This window comes from Chelonia mydas, chromosome 7, assembly GCF_015237465.2.
Source record: "Chelonia mydas isolate rCheMyd1 chromosome 7, rCheMyd1.pri.v2, whole genome shotgun sequence".
NCBI lineage: Eukaryota > Metazoa > Chordata > Testudines > Cheloniidae > Chelonia > Chelonia mydas.
Genome location: NC_057853.1, coordinates 76469273 through 76490525, shown reverse-complemented (window position 1 = coordinate 76490525; position 21253 = coordinate 76469273). Strand labels below are relative to the sequence as shown.

Genomic DNA, 21253 nt, shown 5'->3' with positions numbered 1-21253 from the left:
AAAAAAACAAGAAGAATTTGTATTATTTTAATTTTTCTGACACTCTTGTAGCAGAATCCAGGCACACATTCAGAAAGGACCTTAGGACATGTAGACCAACATTGAGAAACAAAAAGATCTTTAACTTTTTCTTGTAGCCCCAAATCATGTTCACACTGTTCCATCACAGCTTTTTATAAAACCTTGTTATTTATGAGCCATAACTATGCATGTAGCTCCTCCAAAGGAATAAAAGCCAAAGTCCTTACTTTGATGAGTTTATGCACCACGGACCCAATCCTGCTCGCACTGCAGTCACTGTTAAAACTCCCATTAACTTCAGTAAAAAGAAAAGGAGGACTTGTGGCACCTTAGAGACTAACTAATTTATTTGAGCATAAGCTTTCGTGAGCTACAGCTCACTTCATCGGATGCATGCAGCGGAAAACACAGGGGAGAGATTTTATTAACTTCAGTGGGAGCAAGAGCCAGTGTAATTTTGCAAACTGCCACCGTCACAGACTGCAGTTACGGACATCGGTGGGTGTGCTGTTGTGCTGCCTCTGCCGTTCACCAGGCTCCCGTCCAGAGGGGGAGCAAATTGTGACAGATGGGTGGGGGGGACACTTCCAAGTTTCCTTTAGCAGCGCCATACCTCAGCCCAGATGGGGAAGCGCTGCTGTGTCGCGGCACTGGGAGGCACCACGCCTCTAAGAACACAGCCCTGGGAAGCGGGAGCTGAGCGGCACCGGCCTGCCGGGAGGGTGGGGAAAGCCCCGTTGCCCCCATCCCCTATTTTTGCAGCCCCTGGAGACAGCTCACCCTGCCCTGGCCGCGTAACTGTCACCCGAGTCCCTAGCCCTCGCCAGGGCAGCGGCGTCTCTGGATATTACTGCGCATGCTCAGTTCCAGCCATGCCGCACGTTCTGACGGGTGTGATGGCAACAGACTCGGGCCTGCGGCGGGTACCACCGAACGCGGCTCGGGGGGCGGGCTAAGACGGGAAGTCGCCGTGGGGGCGGGGCCCGCTGAAGCGCTGCGCGTGGGGGCGGGGCTGGGGCCGAGTTCTCCCTTTGGGGGCGGGGCCGCGGCTGCCGTTGGGCCGGACGGGAGGCTGGGAGCGGGAGTTTTGAACACTGGTGCGGGCGGCTAGAGATGCAGCGCTGCCGGGGACCCTGGGCCACCAGCCCGGAGCAGGAGGAGCCGGTGAGCAGCTCCCCGCCACCCCCGCGCGTTGTTCCACGAGGCTGCCCGGTGCTTGGAGCCTGTCGAGCCGGGTCCCGGCCCGCTTCCCTCCGGCAAGTGTGTGAGGAGCGGGCCGGCAGCCACGGGCCAGGACCCGGCGGGGGAGTGAGGCAGGGCCGGAGCTGTAACTGACCGTGCGCTTACGAACGGAGCATGCTCAGTAACGTCCGCTGAAGCTGCCGCCCTGAAGCTGCCCTCCCTGGGGACTGCAGGCTGCTCCCTGCTGTTTACAGCGGTACAGCCTGTGCGGGGGCGGACTGGCTGCGAGGGAGGGGGCGTGAGGGGCTCAGTCAGGGCCGGGGGTAGGGGCGCTGCCAGATAGAGTCCGAGGGGAGCTCCCGCCGGGCTAGGGAGGGTCCGAGGGGGAGTTATCCAGCCGGGATGAGCCTTCTGTAGGGGCTGCAAAAAATAAGGGGTGGGGGCAGCGGGGCTTCGCCCCCCCGCAGGACGGTGCCGCTCAGCTCCCGCTTCCCAGGGCTGTGTTCTTAGAGGCGTGGTGCCTCCCAGTGCCTCGACCCAGCAGCGCTTCCCCATCTGGTATGATGCATTGAGCTGCTAAAGCAGATTTGATCCAGTGAAATATTTCACATGCACCCCCCCCCCCCGCCTTCCAAAGTTATAATTGTTTTACTTATTTTAAAGTTTTAAAATAATTCCTTATTCATTTATATGTCTGCATAAAGCCTCATAGCCGTTTACAAATTTGTCTCAGCTGCTCTTTTCACTGCCAGAATTGGACTGCCTTTTTCTTGTAATCCACTGTAAATGTAGTTTTGCTCCTTTAAATTATTTACTTTTAAAAATGCTATTTTGCTTACTCTTAGCACTTAAAATGATAGACCCCCATCTGTAACAAATTATAACCCCAGGCCGGATCAAGGTATAAACCAACTAAGCTACAGTGTAGGCCCTCGCAGTATGAGTGGCCTCTAAAAAAGGAAAAACTGACTTAGAATCATAGAATATCAGGGTTGGAAGGGACCTCAGGAGGTCATCTAGTCCAACCCCCTGCTCAAATCAAGACCAATCCCCAATTTTTGTCCCAGATCTCTAAATGGCCCCCTCAAGGATTGAACTCACAAGCCTGAGTTTAGCAGGTCAATGCTCAAACCACTGAGCTATGTTATCAAAATCGGTTGATAAATAAAGGAGATGGGGGGAAAAAGAAGATTCTCTCTAAATATAGACATTTTCATTAAAATATGACAAAAATATACACATCTGGCTACACAAATACTCTTACCCTGCCCTTACCCTTCACTAATTGTTCATTATTGACAGGCAGGAGGCCAGAGCTGAGAAAAAACGATAATTGCACTTGTAATATTAGTATTTCTTTGAGTACGTCTGCTTCAGTCTCCTAAGGCAGCATTTTTTTGGACAGCTGCTACTGGTAAAATTCTGACCATGCCTTCATAACTTATTTAAATAAATAATCTCACTGCCGATAGAATCCGGGAAGAATGTGAGGTTGGAGACGGCAGTGTCGTGAAGCAATCCTGCCAAGCTCATACTTGTATGAGACTCATCCTAGGAGTGACATTATGTATAGTGTCTCCCTTGGCTGGTAATAGCCGGAAGGCCGCCATCTTTTGTTTACGATCCAGCACGCTCAGTTGTATAGGACCTTTGTGCCTGGTTTTTCTTCGTTTTCTTAAGTGTTAGTGTGTTCTTTCTTCTTTTGATCTGTACATACGTACTATTGTGAATTTTAGTGCGCACACCGCTTTCTGCTTCGTGCTCTATCCATACTTCACATGATTGAGTTTGCAGGTGATCGTCTTATGGACTTGGGTCGAATGGCTCTTGGGGAGGATAAATTTGTGTTGGCTTCCCTCCATCAGTTTTGGGAAGCTCCACAGTAAATATCAGAGAGTGCTGACAAAAGGATACATGGAGGGTTTTGAGAGAAATGAAGGAAGATATGCATATATATATCAAAATATTCTGAGTACTTGGTGAGCAAGTTATTTCAAACTATGTGCATGTATGATTTGTAGGCTATTAAAACCTATAATATTCATTATATTTGCTTGAATATAGGCCAGTTTTTCTCACTTTCTCAATGCCATTTCTAGAGATTACCAGTCTTTTTTCTGATGATTTCTTTTTCTCTTTCGCGCATATAGCTTGTTGTTACCTCTGTGTCCGAGGTGTTTATTTGAGATTAATTAGAGGTCCTGGGAGAGACTGATGATAGAAAAGTGAACGTGAAGAGAGATGTCTGCTTAGAAATGCTGAAAAAAAAGCTATGTGCCCTAAACATTCTGTGTGGGTTGCCACTGCGGGTGGGTTTTGATAAGGGTTGAGAATGTGGAGATGGAGAGGAGTTTTAATTTTATTTTTGTAAATTATGGCAGGGTGTGTGTACAAAGTGTTGGATAGGTGTCCCTTATTTTTGAATATAAATCTAAATATAGTAAAGATCAATTTGCTGTTGGAGCTAAACACGAGTACTTTTATGAGTTGCAGACAGGCAGGAATCCCATTTTTCTAATACTATGTACTTCAAGAATTCTCTCAGATGGGGTGGCAGTCTGATCTAATGGTTAGATTACAGGAGTTGACATCAAGAGGCTTGGGTTTTATTGTCAGTTGTGCCCTTGATTTGATTTGCACTTACTCTCTCTCATTTTCCCTATCTGTAAAATGGGGCCCATACTTTTACTCACTTCTAAAGTGCCTTGTGAGATACAGATGAAAAACACTATGTAGGTGCAAGGTACGATTATTGGACCACTAAGATTCTGTGCATGGAGGAAGCAAAAGGGTAATCAGAACATGGTAATCATGTCTCTTTTTAAGAGCCATGATGTTGCATTTTGTCATGATAGAAACATTTAGAACATCAGTACAAAAGCTTCACAGCAAGAAACTAGTTGTCGGAAAGAAATTATTGTAGTGCTATCATCTAGAATAAACGTTTTATTATTTTATTGCAAAATTCTGTAGAAGAGATATGCTGAAGTGCATGAAAAGCCATTGCAATGAACTGCATGCATTTTTGAAAATTATTTGCTTCTAAATTGTGGAACATATGAATTTTTAATAAATGATTTACTGATGTAAACAGCACTTGTACTCTGGCTTAGACCAAAAGTTGAAATACCGAGAACCCATTTATTTACAGTATAGGATATATAGTAGCTATTGTGGAATAGATGCTTTTTTTGTCCGCTAAAAGCTTACTAAATTAATTTCTCCATTTTAACTGATTTCTATGGCTTTTTTTCCAGGAATGATTATAAATGTAACGTTTAAAAGTCTTTCTCACAATGAAGGAAAAAAAGCCCAACGCTTTAGCCCTGAAATGCTCCAAGAATGTTGTGATAGCAGTTCTGTAGCTAAGAGTGATTTGGACATTCTTTATAAATATAGTCAATTTATATTTTATACTCCATAGCTGCTTTTGCTTTGGTGAGACTCCCTGGCCCCATCAACACCGGGAAACTTTCTAGAATTTTGCACCAAAAGTAGGAATGCAAGAAACCACTAATGGGGATAAGACTCTGGGAACTTGTGGCATCTTAAGTGTAACCTGCAAAGGAAAACCTGCTTTGAGACGAGTTAGGTCTTGTCTACAGGGAGAAGCTATTGTGAAATAAGCAAGGGTGTGAATTTAAAGTGCAGTAGTTATGCTATAATAGCTTCCCACATGGATATTTCTGCATTAAATGCATGTGTACAGTTTAGTTTAATTCACTTGTAAAGTGGATTAAGCTAAACCTCACACAAGCACTCTTAGTGTGAAATAAGTGTCCACAGGGAAGCTATTGCAGACTACCCATTGTGGGCTATTCCCCCTATAGACAATCCTTTAGAATAGCATGCTTAAAATGGCAGTGACTGTCTGGAGCCCTGTCCATGCTATTGCTACCAGTGATATAACTGAATTGGTGAAATTAACAATTGGGGAAACCTGTTGGTATAAAAAGACTAATGTACTGGTAAACTCAGCCTTTGATAAAATGATGGTCTGCCAGTCTTCTCAATGGCATGCTATCACTTTCAGAGGGAAGCTCTGTAAGGTTTAGAAAAAATCAAGTAATCCTTTGCTGATACGAGGAACCCAAGTTAAGCCATTAAATCACTCCTCTAATCAATTAGTTGCCTCTCTTTAGTCATCCTGTCATCTACGGCTACTCTGAAAGCACGGTAAGTGCTTGCACTTTGCCTGTTCCACAGTTACACTGAAGGTGGCAATGATAGGAAGTTCTTGGCCAAAATTTTTACACAGTAGCATGGGGATAGATGTAAGTAATGTATGGCTATTCCACTCATGGGGAAGATCCCAAGTTCAACTGAACATGAGGAGCACTTCCAACCAGCACACTTGCTTTCAAAACTAGATATTGTGAGAGGGGCCAAGAGTCTTTTGTGAACATTAGAATGAAGCTGAAGAACTGCATAGCATAAGCAATTACCACAACTGTTCTGAGTCCTTAGTACCCTATCACAAAGATTTTTTTCAACAGAATTTGCCTCAAAATATCTTATCAATTTCTGTCTTTCCTTCTGCCCATCTTCACTGACTTGCCCAAGCAGACACAAGTTCAGGGCATTCTACAGCAGGGCTTGGAAAACCCATGCTCTGAGAGAAGGAGAAATTTTGCCTGAGCAAGTGGACTGACTGGTTAGGAAGCTACTGACTCTTTAGAATGGGATGGGAAAAGAGTATAGTGGTCTGTGTACCACTGCTCTGTTATCAGGATTGGAGACAGAGGAAAGGAGTAATGAGAGCTGCTCCCTTTTTTAAAGCTGGGAGGTGGGAGATAGAGACTCTGAGCTGCTGATCCCTTTAAAAATAGGGAAAGTGGGTCTTCTGGAGTGTAGAGGTATGAGAGGAGGCCAGCTGGAAGATTGAGAGCCTTCTGTACAGCAGAAGAAAAGCTGGGCCAGACGCAACAAAAGAGCTCTGCAAAAAAAAGGTGGGGCATGGTAGTGGTTGCCAAGCAAGTTTACCCTAAACTGCATGTTTGCTTCCTGAATTAGGAGATATCTGGGAGGAGGCCCTTCTTCCCCATTTCAGCTGATGTTCTTGGCTAGAAGTAAGGGTTCTGGGGCTCACCCTCCTCTCTCCTTGCCATTTTTACTCCGCCTAGCTGGAGGGCAGTAGGCTCTGGGGCTCCCTACTTCTCTTTCTCTCCCATGTGTGTGAGAGAGAGCAGAACAGGGAGATCACGAGTGGGAGGAGGCGATGATGATGAATGTGGGATATGGAATGAATCGGGGAGGGAGGATAGTGAATGATGGAGGGGATGGGAGAAACCTGCTTTTTTTTTTTCTGCATCAAAGGTGGGCTGTTGTCTAACTTACTGAAAAAGGAAATTTCTCCAAACTCCCAATCTCTGCAGGGTTGCGAGAAGCAGCTGGTGCACCCTTTAATTCTACCCTTTTTGAGGGGAATCCATTGCTTGCTGCCAGGAGCAGGCATCTGAAGGTTTTCAGTCTTTTAAACAAGACAAGTTAATTGTACCACAAAACCTCAATTATTTGCTAACATACTTTGTTTATTCCACAGGGCACCAGGCAGTTGCTTCTAGTACAAACACACCCATTCAATACAAACCTGCCCCATTGCTTCATAGTCTAGAAGTAATTATGCCCCCACCATTGATTGAGCTCAAGACACACTGCTCTAATCCAGTGATACTCTGACCTCAGTGGTTCAGGAGCCAAATTAGCAATCAACATTACCCAAAAGAGCCACAGTAATGTGCAATTGATTGTTTGTTTTATTTACTATTATATATTTATTTATTTTATTTATTTTCCTCACAGCAAAATGGCTGACCAAGTATTATTTTATCAAAGACAATTGGTTAATAACATAGTAAAAACATCCTGATTGGATAATAATTAAATCAGAGTTTCAATATCATGTGCTACAAATAGCTGCAGGAGACACATTAAAGAGCTTCTTACAGCTTGCTAGCCTCAATCTGAGTGTCACTGCTCTAACCTGAAGCATGATACAACCTCCTTCACTGCGATAGCAAATTGATAGCCAATACAACCAGTAACCGAAAGAAAAAGGAACTGTGATGGTCTGTAGCAGTTGGAGGGAAGAAAGAGACCCGATTCTGATCAGTGCTGCCTTTTACAAACAGCCATCTTCTGACCAGTGCTAATGCTTAGGAGCACTGGCATTATACCTGCCTCTGGAAATTTCCACTACATGTATCCGACAAAGTGGGTATTCACCCACGAAAGCTTATGCTCCAATACATCTGTTAGTCTATAAGGTGCCACAGGACTCTTTGCCGCTTTGGCATTATCTAGTGGTAGCCCATTTAATGAGAGGACTGGCTGATGGGGGGCGAACTGCAAATGGCAATCTGCTGTGTGTTACACACCATCCTGTTTCCTTGCTCCCCAACATGGTGCTAGCTGTGAGACCTGGCTTCCTTTAAAATAAATTCTCGTCTGTATTAATATGAATTGTTGACAGATTTTAATTTGCAAACCAAGATGATGATATCGTGCAAGTAACCTTTGCAGATTTTCAGTTTTTTGGAATGTAATATGGAAAGTTAACTAAAATTCATATTTCCCACAAGATCTTAAGTATAATGCACAGATAATATTTCCCCACCTCCCCAAGTAGCAAGGTAATATATTTCATGTTGTATTTCAGTGGTGAGATAATATTTTATAATATATATGTAGCTTCCTTCTGGAAGAAAAGTGCTTTATAAATATTAATTCCTCTGTCAGAGAGAATGCACTCTTTGTAGGTTAATCTTTAAACTATTACAAGCTCGTTGAAGTCTGATTTTTAGTTCACTTTAATAAGCATTAAATTCATATCCTATTTGAACAAAGGACAGTAGCATCCTGCAGTCTACCTTTTTACATATTCAGGTGTATCTGAATTCTTTAACTACATTTACCAAAAAGTGCACATCGCTATTGATTATATCCCCTTCAAGATGACCAAAGAAGGATATCTAAAATATATATTTTTTTTTATTTGAAATCTTTCCCTCTCTTTTAGTTGTACTGTGTTCCCCTTAATACACAGATGCTCCACTTAAATAAATGTTTTTCAGTGGAATGTTGAAAAGCTTTATACTCTGTAAGCATTGTTTAATTAGGCCTCACAACATCTATATGATGTAGAGAAATATCATTATTTTAGAAGTGGGATGACTGAAGCATGTATGTTAAGTGACTTTCAGGTCATACAGTGAGTCAATGTCAGTATCTGAATTAGAGCTCACCCTAATCTTCTGGTTGAATGCACAATCCAGTATGCACCAGTTCATTCCAGTATTCTCTTTTATGTAGGAAAAAAGGATACTCATTTCAAATACTGAAGTAGTCTTACTGACTGTGTAGTGATTAAAGACCTAGGGTACCACATGCTTTCGATGATAGGTAAATACTTAGTTCTTCTAAAAAAAAAAAAATACTTAATACGATTTCTGTACTGTTATTAATTTGGATTTTATTATATTTCTACAACGTTTGCTCTCTTGACAATCTTGTATGTATCTTGATATCTAGGAATGCAGCATTCAAGAAAAGATTGACTTTGAAATCCGCATGCGAGAGGGAATCTGTAAACTGCTTGCAGTGAGCACCCAAAAAGACCAAGTGCTGCATGCAGTTAAAAACCTGATGGTTTGCAATGCTCGCATACTTGCCTACAAGACAGAACTACAGAAACAAAAAGAGGAGCCAGTCTCATACAGAACAGGAGGATGGTCAGTAATAATCTCGAGTGTTTTGTTACAAATTGAGAATTCAATGGCAAGCTCTAGGTTGTGATTTTAAAAAAATAAAATAAAAACTGTTTAGGTAATCGTTAGTGTTGTATCAGGAGGCTTACCCAGAACATTGGATCTAGTAATGGCTTGCCGCGCCCCACCCCATCGAACTCCCCCGCCTCCCCCCCAAAACAAAAACCTACAGAGACTTGATCTTTTCATTGTACTGGAGCATTAAATCTGCATTTCATAACCTCCTTTCAAGCTACTGGGTTTGGTATTTCAGAAAATGTAAATTGAGGTAATTTGTTCTCTACTAAAACATATTATGGGCATTATCCATTCGTGTTCAAGATGTAAGTGTGGGATACCCTGATGAGCATGTTTTGTACAATAAAAATTTACATTGAACATGTGCAGAGATATCAGGTTATGTGTGTGAAGGAACAAAGCGTGGAAAACCTTATGGGTAAGGCTGTACTTGAATTGCAGGATGATTGTCAAAAAATTGCAGCTGAGTTGCAGACAAGCCATGGAAAATTGCAGAAAAGTAATAAAGTCCATTATTACTTTTTCGCAATTTTCCGCTGTTGACCACCTGGGAATAAGAGCGGCGGCTCCCGCTGTCGGCCACCTGGGGCTGAGAGTGGGGGCCCGGGGCTGACAGCGGGAATACGGGGCTAAAGACAGGGGCTTCCGCTCTCTGTCCCCGGGGTAGCTGAGGCTCCCACTGTCAGCTCCACACAGAGAAGGGCTCCTCCTGTCAAAATTGCAGTGGAAGACTAATATTGTGGAATCCTCAATATTGCAAGCTAAGTATGGCCTTATTTATGGGAATATCTCCAAACTAGCATACCTTTATTTCTAGTTTTCAATCTTTTACTCTTTCTAAATGTACTTTAATGATCGACTGTACACAGTGGTTAATTGGTACCCTCTGCTGGCCATTTTAGTTAACTACATCATAGTAATCAAAATACACAGTTCTTCACAAACATGAAGACAAATGCTTTGTTGAAAATATGCCCTAATTATAACTCCTGAGTGAGTTAAAGTATGACCAGTTTACTTGTATAATGTTGCTCTGCAGAAGGGACTAGAACTTGTATGCAATATTGAAGAGTGATATAGAGCTACCATTTCTTTCAGATTATCATTTTAATGAAGTATTATGTAGCAATTCAGTGCAGAAACTCTTCAAGCAACTATGTGCTTAGTCCCAATGAACTGTATCCATAGCAACAAACTTCTAACATTTTGCATCTAGAAATGTTGCCTTTTGGGGGTAAATCTAGCGAATTTTATTTTGTGGCCAGATTAACCCTGATGATTAAAGCTAATTTTTTAAATTATTGCGAATGCACAAAACCACAGTACATTTTATGGACTCATCAAACTTTATCAGTTATATTGCTTTTTCACAATAAGTTAAAGACTTATATGGCATTATCTTTTCTTTCTCCATCACCAAAAGGAGAAAGACCAAATATTTATGCTGATTCTTAGATCTGTAGGCTTTTGATACCATTGACCACAAAGTAGTGGTTAGGGTGGATAAATACCTATGATTTAAAAAAATTAAATAAAAAAATCTAGTTTTTTTTATTTAAATCAGATGTTTGATATTTAAATTTTTTTTTTTAAGAAACCTGTTTAAAATGAAATTTGAATTTAATACAAAATATCGTAAGGTCTAAACTTATTACAGTTTCTTAAAATATGCTGACTCCATGAGCCTCTATCAAAAACTTTGAGTTAAAGGCTGCTTTTCTATATAAAGAAAGATATTTCCCCTCCTAATTCTAGATTTTGAGGTCAAGCTTTATAAATATGGCCCAGTAGGTCAGTCTAACTTAAGAGATTGTCTGTCTTATTGTCAAGAGACTTAGGCTAGTAGGAACTTAAGCTTCGATCACTTTCATTTAGGAATATTTAAAAATGTTCCCCAACTGACCTGAAATAATCAGTTAAATTCGCTGACTACAGTTAATCCTACTTTTTAATAAATCATTTAGTTGTAAATGTGAAACCTGGTTTGATAAGAGAAGTTTATGTATCCAAAACATTTAAGATTGTGTTGTTTAATAAAAATACATTTTATATGCTGTTTTGTATGTTTAATTAAATTCAAGTTACTATCCTAACGCAGCTTGACACAAATCTTGAGCAAAACATTAATTTAGTAAATAAGCAATATCATTCACTATTTTCTGACATACTGAAATGTACAAGTAATGAGAATCTGAAAACATTAAACTATGTAATTGCTTAAATAAATGTATATAGCTATAGTGTATCCTCTTAGGTAACAAAAAGATGTACCAAATCTAGTGTAAAGGCTCTATGTACTTGTAAATCAACATGTCATAATGGCTATATCAACCAATGAGAATGCACCATTCTTTAGAAAATAACTGACGTACAAATGCCAAAGTTGATTAAAATCCATTATTTAACTTGATACTTTCCATTAGGTGATTTAAACCAATCCACTTTGGTAGCGGTGATACAGTTGCAGATCAAAGCATAGATTCTTGGAGATACATTTGTGTGTCTGCTGGTTTTTTGTTTTTTTTTTCTCAGCGATTTAGAGAACAGCACTGGATGGCTGCTTGTCCACCCAAAAAGCTCTCTTTGACAGGGACTTTACAGAGTTCTGTCTCATCCCCTTTCAGAGGGCACCTGAAACCATTAGCTTTGTGTTACAGTGCCATCAGCATTCTGACAACATTTGGGGCAGGTCTACGCTTACAAGCTGCAATAGCGCAGCTGCACCGATGCAGCTCTCGTGCTTTAGTGAAGACGCTACTGCGCCAACAGGAGAGCATCTGCCAACAGTGTAGTTAATCCACCTTTCACAAGAGTCGGTAGAAGCTCTCCCATCGACATAATGCTGTCGATACAGGGGGTTAGGTTGGCATAACTACATCACTCAAGGGAGTGGATTTTTCACACCCGAGTGATATAAGTATACCAATGTAGTATAGACCAGGCCTTGGATTTTGTCTCTGCTTTGTTGAATGGTCATAATGCAGTCGATCATCTGTACCAGTGTCTGGCATTTGGTTGAGATTCAATCCAGGTAAGACTGGTGGTGCCTGAGGGCTATGGCAGGCAATTGGTTTTAATTGTGGAAGTGACTTCCGCCCTCTCAAATGAGTGATGTGCTGACCTCTTCTTACTTAGATTTACAGTCTAGGTGTCCTAGCTGCTTCTGGATGCCCAGATATCAGTAGTGACTAGGAACTGTTAACTTAACTTGGCCAGGAGATAAGAAAGGTTGTAAATGGATGTGGTGCTCACTACTGTTCATTCCTTTGTTACCTCCAAATTGGTCCATTCCATTATGATTTACATGGGACTACCTTTGAAGACACCTTGGAAACTTTAGTTAGTACAGAATATGGCTGGCCCCATACTTAGTGGTGGTTCTCTCAGGGAACACTTCACATGCTTCAGAGATTGTATTGGCTCCTGATTTGTTTCTAGGTTCATTTCAAGGTGTATTAATTAGAGTTTTTCCCTTATCAAAACCTCAGGTAATCTGCATATTAATTATCAACCAGAAAACACAGCACTTGGAAATAAGAACGTCTGTTAGTTGAGGAGGAAATGTTTATCTCTGCAACTTTTAATATGCTCAAATGGAGAAAGTAAATTATAGTCTCTTCACGTGTGTGTGTGTAGGAAAGGGAGAAGCAATAGACATAACTAGATTCTCTTGGAGTTGGAAAATGCAGGGAAGACAGATCTGCTCACTTACCCTTTAGTGTCCAGTTTACATGGTTTAAGGATCCAATCCTCTGTGAAATTAGGGAAGTTTACAATATCTTCCTTCAAGAATACACCAAACCGAACAACTTAAGCATGGGCGCCTCTACATCCAAAGGTAGCCAAATTCTTCTTTAAAGAAAAGCATCTGGACTGAACACGTGTGAAACTTTCATCTTAAACCTATTCAATTGTGGAAGTTTTAAAAACTGCTAATGTTGTTCAAAAGCTTGCTTTTAGCGGTAAAAGTACATTATTCCAAGTCTTCTGTTTCTTTTGGCAGGTGTTCAGATGTTCGGACTAAAGAGCGTGCAGCATGTAGAGGAAAGGTTGCCATATCAGGTACGCAACTGGGTGATCGTTGCATTTTGTTGTAAATCTAGAAAAATCGAATAAAGTATATATATTAGCAGTTCTCAATCATTACACAGTATATATGATTGGACAGTGTTTTTCATTTGGCCAAATATACAAACAAGGTGGGATTTTAAAAAATGCCTAGATGGTTTAGGACAGGTGTCGACAACCTATGGCACGCGTGCCAAAGATGGCATGCGAGCTGATTTTTAATGGCACGCTGCTGCCTGCCAGGTCCCAGCCGCTGGCCCCACTCAGCCTGCTGCTGAACCCAGGCTGGCAGCGGGCTGAGTGGGGCCGGGGCCAGGACCCCGGAAGGCAGCAGCGTGCTGTTAAAAATCCTGCCCACCCCAGCCCGCTCTTCTCCGCCCCCCTGCGGGGGCAGGGTGAAGAAGCTTGGTCCGCGGCTGCTGCTGCAGGGCAGGCAAGCTCCTCCCTCCTCTGCCTCTTCCCCCAGCGTGCTGGGTTCCTGTCCCTCCTCCTCTCCCTCCCTGCTGCCGATGAGCTGATGGCCCTTGCGAGGGAGGGGGAGAAGCAGAGCCGCAGCGCACTCGCTGCTCCGGGAAGAGAAGAGGTGGGGACTGGGCCTTGGGGAAGGGGTGCATATCCCCTCCAGCCCCCTGCCATGGGCCGCTCTGGGCAGGGGGCTGGGAGCATCTCCATGACCCTAGCCCACACCCCCAGCCCTCTTCCCTGACTCCTACACCCCAGACACACTCCCAGCCCCCTGCACCCCCCCACGACCCCATTCCTGACTCCTGCACCCCCCACACATACCCAGCCCCCTCCCCCCCCCACACACACACCTCATGCCCCACATTCCTACCCCCACCCTGACCACTAAACGGGAGCTCCTGGACACACCCCCCCTCATTCCCACTTGCACCCCTTGCACCAAATGGGAGCTGCCCAGGTAAGCACTCCACACCCAAACCTCCTGCCCCAACCCTGAGCCCTCTCCCTCATTCTAGCTCTTGGCCAGGCCCTACACTCCAACCCCCAGCCTCCTCCTTCACCCCCAGCCCTGTGCTCAGTGCACTGCCACCCTCAGCTCAGTGCAGAGAGAGAGAGAGAGAGGAAGAGAATGGGCTCTAACCAGGGAGAAGGTAGGTACCTGCTCTATGTGGGCAGGGCCAGGATCCCAGACCGGCAGCGGGCTGAGTGGCAGCTGGCTGAGCCGCTCAGCCCACTGCTGGTCTGGGGTCCCAGCTGCTGGCCCCGCTCAGCCCGCTACTGGTCTGGGGTTCTGGCTGTCGGCCCCTTGCCAGCTGGGGTCCCGGCCACAGGCTCCGCTCAGCCTGCTGCTGGCCTAGGTGAACGGAGCCCCAGGCTGGTAGCGGGCTGAGGGGGCCGGCAGCATAAGATCAGCGTTTTAATTTAATTTTAAATGAAGCTTCTTAGACATTTTGAAAATCTTGTTTACTTTACATACAACAATAGTTTAGTTATATAATATATAGACTTATAGCGAGAGACCTTCTAAAAAACATTAAAATGTATTACTGGCACGCGAAATCTTAAATTAAAGTGAATAAATGAAGACTCGGCACACCAATTCTGAAAGGTTGCCGACCCCTGATTTAGGAGCATAAGCCGTTGCCTTTCAGTGGAACCCGTGCTCTTTAGTAATTTGGGGGGCTTTTGAAAACCCCACCCAAGATCTTCCTACTACTTTGAAGGACTTTCATATTATGGAATGCTTTTGTATCTGCCTAAACACTTAAACACATTTGAAAGGTAAATATATTCATTTACTTAAAAATACATGTGTTCAAGTCTGGGGATAAAAATTTCAAAAGTGCCCGAATCCCTTTGAAAGTGAATAGGATTTGTTAGGAGCTTTTAAAAATGTTTTCCGTGATCCCTCATAGCCCAACTTCTACATGATCCTATCATGAAATCTGTAGGATCTTATAATACAATACAGTAGACACTTGTTTGCAGCAACACCTTGTAAGAGCAACCACTGCTTAGGAGCAACATTTCCCCTGGGAACACTTTCCCTACTGTGAATTGTCAACAATCCCCATAACAGCAACAGCCACTTAGGAGCAACGTAACAAAAGGGCACCAATATGTTGCTACTGATGAGCATCTACTGTAATAATACTTAACTTTTATTTAACACTTCATCAGTACATCTCAAAGTGCTTCACAATCCTTTATTTATTCTCAAAACACTCCTGCGGAGTAGTGAGGTAGTATTATCCTCAATTTTCGGATGCACCACTGATTTTTGACATGATTTGACACAAGATAAGTACAGGGAAACTGAAATGTTAGATTCCAAATGTATCTTTCAAAATTTTATGATAGGAATTGAGGTTCTTCCGACTTGATGAATCAAGTGTTCAGTTACTGAACGCATTTTTAAAAAGGTTATACTGTAGGTTCTGTACCTAAATAAGCACGTGTACATGTTGGGCCAGCTTTAGCCTTAGTGTAAACATGTGCTACTCTGTTGACCTTATGCCATGACTAAGGCTATGATTTTGGCATGGGTATTGTTATTAAGTCACGGACAGGACATGGGCAATGAACAATAAATCATGGATTTATTGAAGCCAGCGCCACGTGGCTGAAGCTGGAGCCCCGAAGCTGGAGCCCCAGTGTCGCAGGGCTGAATTATTGAAATTTTCAGGAAGTCACAGAGATCTCATAAAATCACGGAATCCATGACTGACTTGTATCCTTAACCATGACTGAGGTTGGTTCATAGTGTGGTTGCTTCTGGTGCCCGCAAAAATCTGGTAGACATTGACAATGCTTTTTCTAAATCACTGTTTAAATGAGCAATAAACACCAAAAAAACACAAGTTAAAATGACTCTATTTTTTATTACAGTAGAGACAGTTTAAAAGTAAGTTAAATTTGTCTTTTCTTTTTTGGGGTGTGTGAAATATGCTGTTCTGTCACCAAGGCTTAATGGAATCTTCTAATCATTTTGTTGGATGCTAGGGCACATAGAATAGACTCAGAAGGGTAGCAGCTTTATCTCAGCATGGAGTGGGGAATACATTCGTTATCCATAATTTTTCTTGCTCTTATATTGTTTTCATGCATTTAAATCCCCCTTGCATGAATAAACTATATAATTTATCTGTTTTACCAATTACTTTGTCAGCAGACAATAAATTAAATGTTGATCAAAAAGCATAACTGTAATTTAAAGGTCTGTTTTTATAATGATCTATAAATAAAATGTCAAAAGAAATCCTTGGATTTAAAACTGATTAATTGTACTACATGAATGTATCTCATTTAAATCCATATGGATTTACAGCTAATTGTAACTGAAATTAAAATGTGTGAAAATTGATCTGAATTTTTGATAAATGGTTTACAAGTATCATTTTAAACTTGTTCAAGTAATTGAGTGTCTATATCCTGATGACTTTTTCTGATTAAGGCGTAAATTTTTCATCTTTCATGATGTCGAAGGAGGCGTACAAAAGTACTCTTAATTGTTAGCCAACGTAGCAGTCATTCATGACTTTCTATGTTAAAGTTTCAAAAACTTTTCTACTGTAACTCCATTGTCATATATTTTATAACTTTTAGACCTTTTGTCTTTTAAGGCTGAAATTTTCCATGCTCAGGTTTTTTTTAAAATTTGAGAGATTCCTGTAGCTTTTTGAATTAATAAAAGGAAAATGGACAAAAACACTTTTCTTATTTTAAAAACTTTACTTTTAGACAGCTAGAATGACTCTGAAATTGCCTTTCAGTTTCAGAATTTCAAAGTGTCTTGGCTTAGTTTGAGGTATTTGGCATTGATTTTTAAAAGTTAGGATCATCTAAAATTGTATACTCACCATCCACTGTATCAGAGGGGTAGCCGTGTTAATCTGTATCCACAACAACCATGGGGATTCCGGTGGCACCTTAAAGACTGAAAGAAAATTCATCAGGTCTCCTGTACACACTTAAAAATAGATAAGCCTGTAAAGCTCCGCCATTGTGACACTTAATATTGTGAATCACACCTTAATCTTGCCTAAATGTAAACATTTGTATTTAATGTAACTCCTGAAACTCTTTCTACAGTTATTCTGGTTCATCTTGTGTCCCTTTACCACAACCATCGATTTTTCCAGTGTTGGGCACATGATATGGCCTGATCTGTAGTCCTGGTGAGATCTTTCTGGTGCACAGTTCCTCCAGGAGCCAGAAGACCCACAGATGTTCTGTGGTTTGCAGTTCACCTCAGTCATGTGTGTCTAGGTAGTTGGAATAGCTCCCCTTCTGCATATTTTGACCTGTCAGCTCTTGATCGGAGTCATTTTAAACATCTCCAGGTTAACCAATCTTTTTCCGCACCTGCGGGAAGGTGTTTGGCAATGTAGATGGGCATTTGGCATCTTCATTGAGTATGTTGAGCCATTTGAGCCACATTTCCACTTGTTTAGCTGTCAGCGATTTTTTTAAGTGATTCTGTTGCAGTTAGGAAGCTTTTCCGAGATTTCAGGCAACTAACTGCTGTGACCATGAAGCAGATGTCTGCTCTCCTAATAGCCACAGAAGCAGTTCCAGCAAGCACAAAAAGACAGCTCACTGTTTGTTTTAGGCATCATATGATGTAGCTGTAGCTGTTAATTCAGCACATGGTCCAGGTTCTTTGTGTGAGCTGACCTTTCTCACATTGGACCTGCGTATTCAGCTGTCAAATAGCAAAGTGCAAGTGCCGTGGCTGTTAGTGTTGCTGGGTTGGTTCCCCATTTTGAATTTGCAAGCTTCCTGAGTATGTTGTTCCAGGCACTAACTTTGCCTTTTGTCTTCTTCATGTGTGCCTTGAAGGAGAGAGTGCCATATAGCGTCACTCCAAGGTAGACAGGATTTCAGTGTTGAGCAAGCGATACCCCATTCCAGATGATGTTGAGCTGTATATTGGCCTCAGATGCTGAGGATGGAAGAGACTCACTTGTGTTTTGGCTGTGTTGGCATGCAACTAGTTCCTAGTGTAATAGACTGAGCGCCCAGATGGTGCCGATATTAATGTAGCTTACATCAGGGTGAGATCCTTGGCTGGGGCAGCAACATATAGATCATCGGCATAGATAAACTTCTTGTGTTGAGCTGGAACAGTTGATCATTTGTGTAGATGTTGAAGAGTACTGGCAAGAGCATGCTTGCTTGTGGTAGGCCATTTTCTTTTGCTGCCATAACCTCTGCTTCCTGCGTAGTTCAATGTAAGAACATCAGTGCTCTAATAGAGATTGAATCAGTTATACAAAGTGGTGATCTTTCAGCATGTTGTATTTTTAGAGAGGAGCCTTCAGTAATTCATTATGTCATATCCTGCTGATAGGACAACAAACACAGTGCCTGTTACCATATCCTTTTCAAGGCCATCTTTGATGTATTGGCTGATGTTTAGCACTTTTCCCGTGCATGATTTTCCTGGGTAGACTCCACCTTACTCTGGGATTAGGTGCTTTTCAGCAACTGGTGGTAGATGATTTAAGATGTGATGCTTGTACAGTTTGCAGAGGTGATAATAGTGATATAGGCCTGAATTTCTTCAGAAATACCAGCTCCATTGCATCCTTCTGTAGCTTCAGGAGTGTCACAACACATGCTCATTGCTTTGTGTGTGACTGAGCACATGTTAAACAACTTAAGCAGCCAGGTCTTTGTTGCTGGTCCGAAGTGTTTGATTTGGTCAGTGCAAATGTCAGCTAGTCTGGTGGCTAGATTCTCTAAATCTGTAAATCATGCTGAACACCTATGATTACAATCTAACCAAAGTATTTCTATGAGTGCAGACCAACTCAGTCATCAACATAACGGACTGACTGTACCAGAACATCAAACCAGTTGTCAATGTCATTCAAAATGGTCCTCATCAAGGCCAGCACTGACAATAATATCAGCAAATGTCAAAGGGCTCTGGTGTGCAAAACACAACCTGGTAGCCAAAATGTGCACGGATGACAATTGAGAAGAACTGGTCTCTGCACTAATGGAGGAAAAACAGAAGTCATGGCAGAATCTTATTGAGAGTACGGATACGACCCATAGCAGCAAGAAAGCATGGATTACCAGCTGGAAGCTTAACAATGACCCAAGAAAGGCAGAGCAATGCTACAATGTTCTTGCAGACCAGGTTGTACACCAACTCCTAGAAAATAACAGGGCACCAAACAGACAACCCAAGATCCGGCTTGAGTAGCAAGAAGAGCAGGAAACTTACAATTTTGAGGCACAATGTAAAATGACCAAATTAACCTCCAGAATAACACCCCGAAGAATGGCAAAGCTGCTGGTCTAGATAAATTCGTACTGAACAAATCAAACACTTTATAACAACCTTACTGCTGGTCCAATTAAAACAACAAGAAACCTTGGATGAAAAGTCCTCTGGGAATAACTGACTAATGGGACTTGCTGCAGAAGTATCTGTGTATTTTTTCTGTGTACTTTCTGTACAGACCAATTCCACAGCTAATAAAGTTCCTATATAAAAAGAAGATGTTAAAGATTTTTAATGAAAGCCAGCATATTTGCACTAATGCCGTTCACTGATGCCATCCCAAGGCACCTAAATATTGCATGCTCTTTATAAAGTTGCCGTATTGTACTTCTGGAGCCAACTTTGTTTTATAGAGTTCACTTCACGTGACATGTATTTGAGGAATAAATCTATAAATAACAATAGGCACTGCTGTCTGCCAGTGTCAGATAAAATGGAACTTATCAGGGCAGATGAACTAAGAAGTTTGTTTAAAGAAATACCAGCTCCATTGTTAATTACCAAAAGCAACTGACTTAGAAGAATTAAGCTGCTCTGCCTTTAGCCCTTTAATATGGTTATAAAGTAAAAGGTAACCTTTTCTTTTAACTAAAAAGGGCTGTCAAGTGATTAAAAAAAGTAATCACGATTAATCACACTGTTAACCAATAACAGAACACCATTTATTATTTTTGGATGTTTTCTACATTTTCAAATATACTGAGTTCAATTACAGCACAGAATACAAAGTGTATAGTGCTCACTTAATATTTATTTTTCATTACAAGTATTTGTACTGTAAAAAAAGAAACAGTATTTTTCAGTTCACCTAATACAAGTACTGTAGTGCAATCTCTTTATCATGAAAGTTGAACTTACAAATGTAGAATTATGTACAAAAACCCCTGCATTCAAAAATAAAACAATGTAAAATTTTAGAGCCTGCAAGTCCACTCAGTCCTACTTCTTGTACAGCCAATTGCTCAGACAAACAAGGAGATAATGCTACCCGCTTCCTGTTTACAATGTCACCTGCAAGTGAGAACAGGTGTTCTCATGGTACTATTGTAAACTGCGTCGCAAGATATTTACGTGTCAGTTGCGCTAAAGATTCACATGTCCCTTCATGCTTCAGTCACCACTCCAGAAGACATGTGTCCATGCTGATGGCGGGTTCTGCTCGATAACAATCCAAGGCAGTGCGGACCAATGCATGTCTGGAACACATGACTTATGAGGAGAGGCTGAGGGAACTGGGATTGTTTAGTCTGCAGAAGAGAAGAATGAGGGGGGATTTGATAGCTGCTTTCAACTACCTGAGAGGTGGTTCCAGAGAGGATGGTTCTAGACTATTCTCAGTGGTAGAAGAGGACAGGACAAGGAGTAATGGTCTCAAGTTGCAGTGGGGGAGGTTTAGGTTGGATATTAGGAAAAACATTTTCACTAGGAGGGTGGTGAAACACTGGAATGCGTTACCTAGGGAGGTGGTAGAATCTCCTTCCTTGGAAGTTTTTAAGGTCAGGCTTGACAAAGCCTTGGCTGGGATGATTTGATTGGGGATTGGTCCTGCTTTGAGCAGGGGGTTGGACTAGATGACCTCCTGAGGTCCCTTCCAACCCTGATATTCTATGATTCTATGTTCTGTTTCATTATCTGAGTCAGATGCCACCAACAGAAGGTTGATTTTCCTTCTTGGTGGTTCGGGTTCTGTAGTTTCCACATCAGAGTGTTGCTCTTTTAAGACTTCTGAAAGCATGTTTCACACCTCATCCTTCTCAGATTTTGGAAGGCACTTCAGATTCTTAAACCTTGGGTCAAGTGCTGTAGCTATCTTTAGAAATGTCACATTGGTACCTTCTTTGTGTTTTGTGTAATCTGCAGTGAAGTGTTCTTAAAATGAACAACATGTGCTGAGTCATCATCCAAGACTGCTATAACAGGAAATATATGGCAGAAT

General features: G+C 41.9%; 1 protein-coding gene across 5 annotated transcripts in view; it reads left to right on the top strand.

The window, feature by feature from the left end:
• Window positions 1–1052: 1052 nt before the first annotated feature.
• RTKN2 (rhotekin 2) overlaps window positions 1053–21253 on the top strand; it is a 67140-nt gene continuing 46939 nt past the window's right edge. For 3 of the 5 annotated variants that reach the window (XM_043551811.1, XM_037905406.2, XM_037905405.2), the window contains exons 1-3: window positions 1053–1185; window positions 8734–8933; window positions 12991–13049. In XM_043551811.1, coding sequence (XP_043407746.1) covers window positions 1135–1185; window positions 8734–8933; window positions 12991–13049 — 310 coding nt within the window. In that variant the 5' untranslated portion in view covers window positions 1053–1134. Of the gene's footprint in view, window positions 1186–1232; window positions 1460–8514; window positions 8605–8733; window positions 8934–12990; window positions 13050–21253 lie in introns of those variants that run through there. The other 2 variants (XM_037905407.2, XM_043551810.1) reach the window with 2 other exon arrangements.